Raw genomic sequence first — 12929 nt, 5'->3', positions numbered from 1 at the left:
ATCCCTACAACAGATTGATGACATGTCACTTTTAGACAGACAAGTGTTTCTGAACATATAGAAAATATGAAATGCAAACAAATCTATGCTGTTTATGACCTTTTAAGATGCTGTAGAGGATAACGGATATTTCAGACTAACATATGTTTCTATTTTATTTACAACGCCCACCTGCCTACCAGCAAATAACACAATAATCCAAATTATCTGCACATTATGGGAAGATGTGGAATGCTTTTTTGTTTTTACTTACACTTACCCGCCAGATGGCTAGTGGGCAGGAAACTGCTGTGATGAGGGGAGGGACCGAAGGGGGAAGCTGCTGGGTGTGTTGGACCTGGTATAAACAAAAAAAGGTATATGGCACTCAGAACCAGCTTTAGGGGACATATTATACAACGGACACTTTCAGAGACAATAAATGTAGACACGTATAATAATATTTACAACTACTTTCAACTTCCCAAACATTTATTTTATGACCTATTGGGTTTAAAAACAAAAATAACCAGTAGGCACAGAGGCTCCTCATGTCAGAACTGACCGATATATCAGTGGTTTGACATAGCCTATTTAGAGGGTTGAAATGTGCTGGATCCACATGTTGGTGGATTAAACATTATTTTCTTGCAATTATTTAAAAGTCTGTCTAATTATGATGACCTCTCTGTGAGAGGATAGCGATGAAGGAACACTGCAGGCACCATAACCTTAGTGCAATGCAGTGGTTATGGTGCCAGGAGTGCCTGCCAAAGGCAAGTAGTAAACCCTATAAGGGTATTCCTAATCCCTCTTCTACAGGTGTTACCTGAGACTGGTGTATTTTAACACTGCAATGAGGGAGAGAATGGCATAGCATAACTCTGCATGACTGCTTTATTTCAGCATTGTAATTCAACACCAGTCGCAAGTGACGTCTATAGAAGAGGGATTAGTACTGCCCTCACTTACCACCTGAGCCAAGTCTACACACCCATTCTACTTTTGTGAGTACAAATATATTAATATTAATTAAGACCTATTCGGTGTCTTTTTTTTATCTGCACTATTATTTCCATTTTTTATCCACACAGCTTGATCAGGTTTAGGTTTGCTCCACCTCTGATTTTATATTTATGTGTTTATGGTTTAGGTGTGTGAAAAGGGGTCTCACACAGGTGTATAGAGCAACACATTTAAGTGCACAAGGTAGCTTTATTCTGTTTTGTGATCACTTTCTGAAGCAGTCAAACCTGTAAGGAGCTTCCCCATTGGCTCCAATTAGTTCAATTCTGCTGTGAAGGGCCAGCTAATTGACTAATAATGCCAGCTCAGTGCTCCTAGCCAATAAACCAAGCCCTGCACTGTTGCACTTTGCTCAGTGATGCAGCTTCCAAGGGCACAGGGGAAGGCACCATAGTTAAATGGTTAAACTACTTATCCTTGGAAAGCACTAGGGCACTCCCGGTACCATAATGCGGTAGTTATGATTTTTGGAAGGTTCCTTTAAAACATGAACTATAAAAATATGTTCAAAACCGGTTTCAGGTAAATTCACTAAACCCAGGATTTGATACGCAAATTGTATATTTTTGGTTCCAAAATATGCAATTCCATTGTGGAATTTAAACAGCTTTAAACATACTCCTGTATGTATTATACAGTCTGAATATTGCCATATAGAAATAACGCTTCACACAGGTATGGCAATCTCTGCATAAAAGACAGGAGCCACGCCATTGTCTTAAACATACACGTACATAGAAACCCTATTTTTACTTTTTGTTTCTGTGTACATCAACTCCCCAGTGTGATATTGTATGGAGCCAAACAATGCAAGTACAATTCATCTTTTCCTTACAAATAATTTCTTTCAGGTCAAGGACAAGTAGCTCTTCAAAGTCAAACTGGCTCGGTAAAGGCTTTAAACAAGCATTTTCCACATCAGAGAACAGTGTCTGCACCAGAAACGGCCTATTTCTGCTCCCAGAAGATTTGAGGCTGTTAATAATGGGGATTTACTCAGCACAGAGAGCTTCCGAACACTGCTTACATAGAGCTTGTGCAAAAAAATAAAATAAGCCTTCTCCAAGTGAAGATGGCAGCAGAGCCCTTAGAGCTGTCTTGTGCTTATTAAATGGAACGATTCTCAGGCGGCTGCACATCCATCTTACAGACGGCAAGCCGGGAGATAGATGGAGCACCCGTGTGTAAGAAGGGAGCACAGGAAGAGCGATGGTTCATGCTGTGACACTGCTGTCTGATAAGGAGAGAAAGATGACATAGATACTGTGTAGAAAGAATTTTATTTATTATTTGATTGATACAGCAGTGAATGTGACACGTTATTTAAATAGTGGACAGGCCTTAACTATACATTAACCACTTTGCTTTCAAAGAAGTAGAGCAATGCATTTTAGTGTTTCAAACAGAACAAAAACAAACCCTGAATCCAGTGATTTATAGATTAAAGGGAACATCTCTACAATTCACACTGAATGGTTCTCTTGTTAACTTAGTCCATTGCTCTATTGCACCATAGATATACAAGTTTCCACATACATACATGCAGAGAGCTGCACATGTCTGTTTACTCCCCTGCATGACACCTTTGCATTTACATTACAAAACATTGACATATCCCTTTTTGATAGTCTATTCCTTAAGGGTCTGCTGGAAAGAGAACTATAAAATTATTTGCAATTAAACAAAGACAAGAAAACCACACAATCGCTAGCAGGTATGTGTTCCTGGTCTGACATGTTAAGGCGCAATTTGTGGCATGTGGCTTTAACAACAACAAAGTTACCATAATGTTAGAGTACTGCTGTGCGGCTATAGGAAGCAAGGGAAGAGGGAGTGCAGGAGATGATTATACTTCTACTAGAAGAAGGAGTAAAGAGGGGAAAGGCACGATTTTATCATGAAAACCCAGGACATTTGTATTTAAGGCTACTGTATTTCTTATTTCATATGATTGCATCAGAAAGCAGTGCCTCTGTCTGAACAAGCTTGCTGTGAAAGTTTGTGACATGATAGCAGTGCTAGGTACGGAATTGAAGTTTTCATTACGCAGTCTGCAGACAGTAGGCATGCTCCGTGGATGTTTGAAGTAAATGTTATAAGTCATAATGCTGACACTATGGTCACTGTGGCTTAATAATAAATCAATCAATCAATCTTTGCCTGTGCTTGGACAGAATGTCGGGAATGTTACATATGTATCTATATAAAGGATTTTTCAGGATGTGATCTCACAATTAGCAACCTGAAGAAAAAAAAACCTAAGAGGAAATTATTATAATATTTATATAGCGCCAACAAAATCCGTAGCGCTTTACAATGGGTGGACTAACAAACATGTAATTGTAACCAGACAGGTTTGACGCAAAGAAACAGAGGGGAAATGTTGGGCCCACAGTCTTCTAAATGGGCATCAGAATCCTTGACTTGAATACATGAAAGATACAGTCAATTCACATTGTAAACCATGTTTACGTTGTAAAATATATGTTTTTTTTTTGTTTTTTGTTTTTTAAGTCACGTTTTCCTTTTTGAAATCCCTATCTGATAGCATTACATGGTGACATATGTAATATGCTCTTTCTTGTCGCAGTTCATTTGCATTAGGGTGCCGCATAGTGATGGCAGAAGTTTGATTGAGACATGTCTGCAAGCAAATGCATAAATTATTTATTATGCTCTTCATTCACACGGCTTAAGTGACACCTAAGTGAACCTGCCTTCAGGGATAGGCATCTCCATAATGCTCAATAAGGCACAAGCTGTGCAATGCTGTTAAAAGGACATTAATGCAAAGGGAAACTGATGGTTTCCGAAATATACAAAATGTACAGACCTACTTCACAGGCTATTCCTAGGCCTGGAACTCAAGTTTTTTTTTTTTTAAATAAATAATAAGAAGAAGAACAATGACATGCTGAGTTGCAATCAGATGTCTCTAGACGTATGTACTATCTGTATGTAGAACATAAACACTGTTAAATAATGTGAATGTGCCAATATTACATACATAGAATGGCCTGATTTCTAAAACTGCCCCAACACGTAGGGCTGGAAAGGTGAGAAATATTTTGTTTAATGTGCTAAAAAACATTCTATGTCTTTGTCTTAAAGGGGAAGTATTACTAGTTGCTCGTCTTACCAGTGCTGGAGAAGAGGGGCCTGGCCAAATCATGAGGGTAGTGGAATCCTGGAAAGACTCCAGGAGCTGGAGGACGACTAAACAAGTCCAGTTTACCACAAATATCCAGCTTGTGTGGATCCATTTGCATCTGCTGCCAAAAAGAGGGAACGTAAAATTAATAAGGAGCAATCATCTCTGTAAAAATCAGTAACGTTTACAAATGTAACAAATAAACAAGATAAAATAGCTGTGTGTGTGTGTCTGTGTTTTTTTTTTAACCAAATGGTGAAAAGGGATGCCGTTTGGTTGGCAATGTCAAGAACCAGCAATTTTATAAAACGGAGAAAAGAAGATGAAATAAGAAAAGAAATAACACCTCTCGGCATTTCAAATGACAAAGAGGAAAACTAATTTTATGGGTGTGAGTGGGGGTGTGGCCAGGGGTGGGCTGTTCTGAAAATTTTAGGTAACTTGCAAATAATTTAACTAAAAGGTAATTTAGACCAAGAACTATATACATTATTTACGCAGACTGGTTTCTAAAAGCATTTTTTTGTAGTATAAAGTCCAACAACTGGGAGCTGGTAGAAAAGAGGGACATTAGGATAAAAGAAAGAGGGATGGAGGATTTGGGGACTAACTAGGGACAAGTGGGAGGTATGGTACTGTATTAAATGGAAAAAGTATTTTGACACTGTCTTCCCATTAATGTAAAGTTTTTTAGATTTATCCAAATCTGGTGATTTTCTTGCATGTAGGACCTATATATACCAAAACAGAGGTTGTGCATAGTAGATTTATAGAACAATATATAACATACTCAAAATGCCCTCTGTAACGTGTTTTTGTGTTCCACTTGATTATTGATTTTTGCCAATGTGTAATAATTGTATTAGGTTTGTTATATTTTTTCTTTTAATCTTCTTCACTTTCCCATATTCATAAATGGCGCTGTTCTTTAGGCTTCCCACCAAACCGTAATTTACTATTTTTGCCCACAATTCTGTACAAGGTGCAGCAATATATCCTATTGCTTGCATTTAAAACACTGGCAGTTTGTGTGTGTGTGTGTCTTTAGATGTATGTTTCATGTACATGTGTACGTGCGTCGGCATATTTTGACAGAATTCAAAACTACTATAATTCACAACACAAAAAGAATCATGTTTCATTCAACATATGATCAGTGTGGAAAGAGAATGAGAAAATCTTGGACAGAATATGTTCATGTTGTATCACTATAAAGCTGTAATTTCTGACATACTTCTTTCCCAACCATCCCCTGTATAGCTAGATTTTTAGCTATGCTGTATGTCAGCTTATGTTTGGGTGCATTTAAACATATTCCCAGAACATAACCCAAACCTTTTTAAACCATACCTCGTCATCCTTGTGCGATTTCTGTGTCATGAATTCTACATAACAAATGTAATGTGAACAGAATAATTTCACGATTCGTTATGTTAGACTAACTCCAGGCTTTAAAGTGCCAAAGACCAGTGAATTGATACACAATGTTTTAAATGCAAAAACTTGGAAACCTCATTGCTGCAGAATGGCCATAGCCCATATAATTCTGTTAGGGATTGCAAAGAGAAAGGAAATTCTATGAGTGCACAAGCACGGTCTCCTTCCTTAGCAAAGATAGCGCCTCCTCTGAAAGTCAGCTCATCCAGTGCTCCTCTGCTTGATCAACACCCCCAGCACTGTCAGAGTCGATTCATTCATTGGCCCAGTGAAAAGGTTACTGATCTACAGGGAGCGATATTAAATGATCCTGCTTCATTACAAATAGTGCCTGGAGCATTCTGGCACCCTCCCCCACCACTGAATCACACGCCAGCAGGGTCCGAGGCTTCACTCCCTCATTATCTGGGTTATTCCCTTCAGGCCATTTTTTTTTTTTTTTAATTAGATTCTTTTTATGTTGCTCTGTGCTGAAGTATTGCTGCCTACAGTCTGCACAAAGAGGCAGAGTCTGAGAGTCGGGCATGGAGCTTGTATAAGCACCATCTTTTAGTCTATGGACTTATTGAACCATCAGACTTGCTAAACAATAACTGGCATGGCAAACTGCAAACATTTTTGTGAGAAGCTGTTTTTGCATCAGCAAGTTGCACCGCGGGGATGGAGGAGCTCAGAACCAGCAGGAATTCCAGCTGTCGTAAGTCAAACAGCTACAAGAAATGTCTCCAACAGTCCATACACTTTGTGTGACCAGTAAAAGGGAATACAAATACTACGTCAAAGTAAAATAGTTGAGACATTAAATCTCTTCCTTGTTTATGACTTAGGTTTATAGTTCAGAATTCTTGAGATTCAAAATGTATTATGGACGTTTTTCTCCCACCTCCTCATATATGTATGATGCCGTAAGAATATATTTCTTTTTAGTTGTGTTGTATAAAAACAAAAACGAACAGAAAAACCCCCAACAGTGTGCCATTTGTGTTCTTCACGCTACCCATTTAACCTGGTTATGGGCACAATAGACCTTGAGTGGTTTGTCTTTCTTAAAATCATGACCTCCTCCAAATGGGATGCATGCATTAGCCATGATAATAAAAGGAAAAAAAAAGTGCTAATACAAGGCTTTTACCTTCATCTTCTGCTGGTGGTGGTAGATTTGCCAAGCTATCTGCACATGTACAGCACACCACTTGCCTGGTTTCTGCAAAAGCAAGGAAAACCGGAGTGAGATAGGCCATTACTAGAATTACGGCTCCAGATCGTGAACACAAAAGTAGTGTCTAAATTTTTATTTTCTTCTTCTCATTTTAGAAGATTGTCAGTGGTGGAAAGTGGAGTAAAGATCTGCAGGCTGGAGGAGCTTTGATGGAATACATCAAACAGGACTACACTAGACTTTAGGAGCAATTGTCCATGTTCACATTAATGTATACAAATATATTTCTCTTCATAATAAAAACCCTCCCCTTGAATAGATATATATCTCTCAATTTATGGGCTTCTGTGTAAACTGATTGGAGTAGGTTTTGTATAATGTGATGCATGTACTATGGGTGTGAGGATGTGCATTATAAATAGTTCAGTAAGCTACACTGCAAAATTATTAGAATGTATTACATGAACATGACATGAATGTTGGATATAAAGGAAGACAGGAAAGAGAAAGTACAGATTTGCATGTAAAATCACCATCACACAACACCCAAACACAACGCAACATTTAATATAGAAGTAAACTTACTCTAACAGATGTCCTATAAGGATCTGTTACCTGCAGGGGAAATAAACAGATTTTACGATGGTTTCAACACAAACACCTCCAGCACAATAATATATGCAAATTAAGTTACCCTAAGCATTTCTTTTATAAGTTCATCACAATGTTTACATCAACAGTTATATTTGGTATGCAAATAAAGTGATAAAACATTGATGTAGGGCATGGCTTTCAAACTGTGGACCTTAATGCAGGACCCCCTCATTATTCAGGTTTTCAGGATGATGTGGAAGGGAAAAAAGTATCTTGACTATGCAGATATTAGAAGACTGCAAGTGTCATTACATTACCGGTTTATTGGCGTTCAATCTGATAGGGAAAAAGAAATTCACAAACTGCACTGAAGGCAGACATTGCACCAGAACATGTTGGGGGCATTTGATGCCTAGGAAATAACTGCGAACTTAATTAAACTGCCAAATATTTATGTGGGAACCACACAGAGATGTAATGGAAGTTTTACAAATGAATCCTTGCGAATGGTGAAGCCAAGTATAAGCTCCGGAGATAAATAAAAAGATGTGTGTTATCGCAAACATAAAAACAAACGTTTATGTTATATGTGTCAAATCCATATCCTTCTGGATGGGACAGTCCACAAGCCATGACATACAGGATAAAGTCCATCTAATCTGGAGGCGGTAGAAACACCCATAACGCAATGCTTCTGCACAGTATTTCCCTCCCTAGCCCTTCCTCTAGAATCAATGTATAGTCAAGCAGAAGAGGAGGAACGGTGATCAAGGCACCTGAAGCACAAGTCAAGGCAAAGGCACTCAATGAAGGGCAAGGCCCCATGGACTCTCACTATCTGTAAGTAAATCAATTTGTCAGGTAAGAACATTTCTAAAGGGTTTAGTAGCCTCATCATAAAACTCAAGGGCATAAGTAACATAGACATTGTCACAATACCACCTCACAGGTGAGGGACAAAACGAGCCAACAACAATCTCATGATTAGTTTTAATGGAGGAAACCATCTTTGGGAAAAAAAAAAAGTAATAATCAGTCCAAAAGAAAACACTTGCAAGAGCAACAACTACAAATGCAATAAATGCATAGTCTCATAATACAATACAAAAGAAAACACTTGCCAGAGCAACAACTACAAATGCAATAAATGCATAGTCTCATAATACAATACAAAAGAAAACACTTGCCAGAGCAACAACTACAAATGCAATAAATGCATAGTCTCATAATACAATACTCAGGTTTAAGGGAACATGGCTTAAAATAAATACAATTTGCCGTTCCTGCAAAGTGTTTTACTAGAAAAACCTTTAAAAAGAGTGGAGAACAACTTTGTGTCTCCCCTACACAGCCCTCAGATCGGTTGAACTGACAGGCAGACATAACATACAATGCGTAGGAACTTCCAGACTAAGGAAAACTAAACTAGCCTACAGTGTCACTATTCCACACCATAGGGCGATATAGGGAGGACAAGAAGTAGAGGGGCAGAGCGATCAGATGCTTTATTCCAGAGACTGGGTTTAAACCATTCGTTAATGGTTTAACTCCTTATGGTAAGAATGCGCATGGGACTTTTCACATCATAACAATTCCATTGACATAAAGTTGTTATGGTCCCCAGAGTGGCCCTTTTAGTCAGAGCTTCAGTGACTCCTCCCCTCCTGTGGAAGAAAAAGAACAGAGGATTCTAGATGAGGGGTAAGAGAGGGATTACCCTCCTAAAGATTTGCATTGTGGGTGTTTCTATCTCCTCCTGTTTGGAGGATCGTGGCCTCTCACCATCCAATGAAAGACAAAGGATTTGTATTTTAAAGCACTTTAAATTTCACTGATTATCTTCACGTAAAAGACACATTCTATCTTTACAATAAATGATGTGGTTAGCTCTATAGCTGGTGTGAGCCTACAGATTCAACAATGTCATTCCAAACAATCTAAAAATTGCGTCATGGTAACTGCAGCTCAGTCAACAGCTGGAGAGGTGTGTTTAACTCCAAAGTTAGTAGTTTAGACTGAATGTTTTTTTGTGGAGAAGTATTACAATAAATCCCCATATCATAGAAAACAGGTGCTCAAACAAAACTAGTAAACAAAAACCACTGCAAAAGAAACAATGCAAGCCTTATGGCATGCCTAAAGTAGTAAGAAGAAAAACTACCACAACAAGAGGACACAGTCTTAAATTAGAGGGACAAAGGTTTAAAAATAATATCCGGAAATATTACTTTACTGAGAGGGTAGTGGATGCATGGAAAAGCCTTCCAGCTTAAGTGGTAGAGGTTAACACAGTAAAGGAGTTTAAGCATGTGTGGGATAGGCATAAGGCTATCCTAACTATAAGATAAGGCCAGGGACTAATGAAAGTATTTAGAAAATTGGGCAGACTAGATGGGCCGAATGGTTCTTATCTGCCGTCACATTCTATGTAAGGATAATGTATTGCAGGGCAGCATTAGTATAATGCAAGTATACAGCACTGAGAGTAATCATTAAAGGTAAAGTGTCGCTTCTGACATAGTGATAAGTGTTCACTAGGGTAAGATGCAGCAGAGAGGTTGGTAAAATGCACACTTACCGACTCAGCACTCAAAGGTACTGGCTGAGACACCACCTCGTAAATGCATACATGGGGATTTTTGTTCAGTAATGCCTTACATGCACTAGGTATGTATGTCTGATACAAGTTCGCCATAAGCTTTTTTTTCTTACTAAATTATGTGCCAAATCACCATATCTGGCATTTCCTCTTTAGGAGAGTCTGTCTAATTTAATCTTTTTAAATGAAAAGAAAAATGTACACCTGTTCTGAAGCAGTAAGAAAATATTTGTTTACTTAAAGGTGCTGCTATTTTATTTTTTTAAATGTAAATGACTTGCTTTAGCTTTGGTTTACCCCAGCAGCTCACACTGCTTGTAGCAGCCATCTCTCTGCACATTGAGCTGGGAGCTAGAAGGACAAAGGCTAATTTGAATGCAGGAGCCGTGCCAATTTACAGCCTCTAGATGAAGCTGTGAGGCTGAACACACAGAGCTTGATACGCATTAAACGTTAGGCACTAGACATGAATATTTCCCTAAGTAATACAATTTTCCCCTATTGAATATTTCTGTAGCGAGTCTTGAGGGGTTGATTCTAATTCTTGGTGCTGCATGACCTGTATGGAATACACTGACAAACTTTGAAATTTGTAACAGAGCTATTGTCCACAAGTTATTACTATTCACAATGGGAACGGTTTATTTTGTTATGGATTGCGATCGTGCGCGTGTCTCTCTCTCTCTCTAGCATGATTTATGTATATTTGGTTTTCTTTTTCCCTCTCAGATCAACAGATTCTCTATATAATTCTCTTGAGTTAAGGTTCACATGATAAACAAAACAAAAAATATTAATAGTATGTTTTATGACACTATATCAAGTTACATCACACTTCCTAATGTAAAAAAAAATAAAAAAATGTACAAACCCCAGGATTCTTCTGCAGAAGGGTGTGATGGACTGCACCAGGCCTGGTTGTGACATCAATGGGATTTGAGGTCTGTGAAGAATACAAGAATCCATGATAATTTTGTTTATTGAACCCAAGAGTACAACATTGTTTTAATGAGCTTAAACTTCACTTGAGTTCCTAAATGTTCCCTAGCACAGAGGAAAAACAAACAAAAATTGCTTCTGAAATGTACAGAGTAAGGTACATAGAGATTGCCAAATAAAAGTGACTATAGAATCATACTGTCAATAACAGCATTCAAAATACAGACTTCCAAAAGGCCCACATCATTTAAAGTGGTGCTGTCCCCTTTAAATCAGTGGCAGATCTGTACTTTTTTTTTACCACTATAAATGCCATTAAATAATTAACCTTCACAGCATTTCTGGACATTGGAACCAACAAGATGCACCACATGGGTACACGGAAATCTCGTTCCCATGATAACATGCTCTCACCAGCACTTTCAAGTATATCAATGAATGTTAAATATTTTATGATCAAATTAAAACAATATGTAGCACTCATGGTCATATGTCTATTTTACTAAAGAGTTGAGCTATATAGGATGCCCTGTTGAACTTAATGTAATTGTTCTAGTGAGTATAATAGCTCCCTTCAGGCATTTTCATGTAAACACTACCTTTTCAGAGAAACGGCAGTGTTTACATTGCCCCTAGGGACACCTCCAAGTGGCCACTCATTAGATGGACACTAGAGGGGCTTCCTGGCTCAGGGATGCACAGTAAGCAGCCCTGCCGTTCAGCGTCCCCACATTCTGCACGGAGACACTGAATTTTCCTGGGAGACACTGAATTTTCCTCATTGATTCAATGCATCTCTATGAGGGGGTCCCAATTGACCAAAACAGCATTTGGCCCCGCCCCCGTGCCGATTTTAGCCAATTCAATGCTTTCCCTATGGTGAAAGCATTGGATCAGCTAAAAATCTGCCATTTTGATGATTTCACAAAGGGGTCAAAGCCGACACCAGCAGACCCGTGCAGTGCTGGAAATATGGTGAGTTTAAACTTTGATAGAGGGCCAAGCCTCCAATATAGTAGGTTAGTACTATAGGGTCAGAAATACATGTTTGTGTTCCTGACCCTTTAGTGATCCTTTAGAACAGTGTTCCCCAACCCCCGGGCCGCGGACCGCTACCGGTCCGTGGATCAAACGGTACCGGGCCGCCCAGGGGTGTGGGGTGTGCGAGCCTGCCGGCTAATGCAGGGCTGGCATTGCCCAAGTGCCAGCCCTGCAATGTGCCTGCGGACCGGATGGGAGATCAGAGATCTCCCTCCCCAGTCTGCAGGCACTGTGCTGACAGCCGGCAGGGGAGTGAGAGGACCCGGGAGCTCTTACCTGCAGCTCCTCCGGGTCCTCCTCTCGCGAGATTTGGAGCGTTGCCGCGGTAACCACCTGTAACCACCTGTAACTGGGCTAGAGTTCACCTCACCACCACCGGACCACCAGGGAATCCCCACCGGACCACCAGGGACTAAGAAATGTCCCCCCTCCTCCCAGTAAAGGTAAGAAGGGAGGGGGGACATGAATATCTTAATTTTAATTAAATAAATTTTAAAAAAGCCTCCTTACACCCCATACACACACTGCCCCATAAACACACTACACACACTGCCCCCACACACACACTACACACATTGCCCCATAAACACACTACACACACTGCCCCCACACACACACTACACACACTGCCCTACACACACTGCCCCATACACACACTACACACATTGCCCCACAAACACTGCCCCATACACACTACACACATTGCCCCATACACACACTACACACACTGCCCCACAAACACTGCCCCCATACACACACTGCCCCACAAACACTGCCCCATACACACACTACACACATTGCCCCATACACACACTGCCCCACAAACACTTACCCATACACACACTGCCCCCATGCACACACTATACACACTGCCCCACAAACACTGCCCCATACACACACTACACACACTGCCCCACAAACACTGTCCCCATACACACACTGCCCCACACACACACTACAAACACTGCCCCATACACAGACTGCACACACTGCCCCACAAACAC

At 39.8% G+C, this 12929-nt stretch overlaps 1 protein-coding gene across 11 annotated transcripts in view; it reads right to left on the bottom strand.

The window, feature by feature from the left end:
* The window catches only part of FBRSL1 (fibrosin like 1), a 505865-nt gene that overhangs the window by 5502 nt on the left and 487434 nt on the right, over positions 1-12929 (bottom strand). For 6 of the 11 annotated variants that reach the window (XM_063454406.1, XM_063454398.1, XM_063454407.1 and 3 more), the window contains 5 exons: positions 10817-10888; positions 7338-7367; positions 6726-6797; positions 4148-4277; positions 254-340 (listed from right to left, as the gene is read on the bottom strand). In XM_063454406.1, coding sequence (XP_063310476.1) covers positions 254-340; positions 4148-4277; positions 6726-6797; positions 7338-7367; positions 10817-10888 — 391 coding nt within the window. Of the gene's footprint in view, positions 1-253; positions 341-4144; positions 4278-6725; positions 6798-7337; positions 7368-10816; positions 10889-12929 lie in introns of all 11 variants that reach the window. The other 5 variants (XM_063454401.1, XM_063454408.1, XM_063454397.1 and 2 more) reach the window with 4 other exon arrangements.

The sequence above is a fragment of the Pelobates fuscus genome, chromosome 5, assembly GCF_036172605.1.
Source record: "Pelobates fuscus isolate aPelFus1 chromosome 5, aPelFus1.pri, whole genome shotgun sequence".
In the NCBI taxonomy this organism is placed as follows: Eukaryota; Metazoa; Chordata; class Amphibia; order Anura; family Pelobatidae; genus Pelobates; species Pelobates fuscus.
Note: the sequence above shows the minus strand (reverse complement) of the source record. Positions and strands in the feature narration are given on the sequence as shown.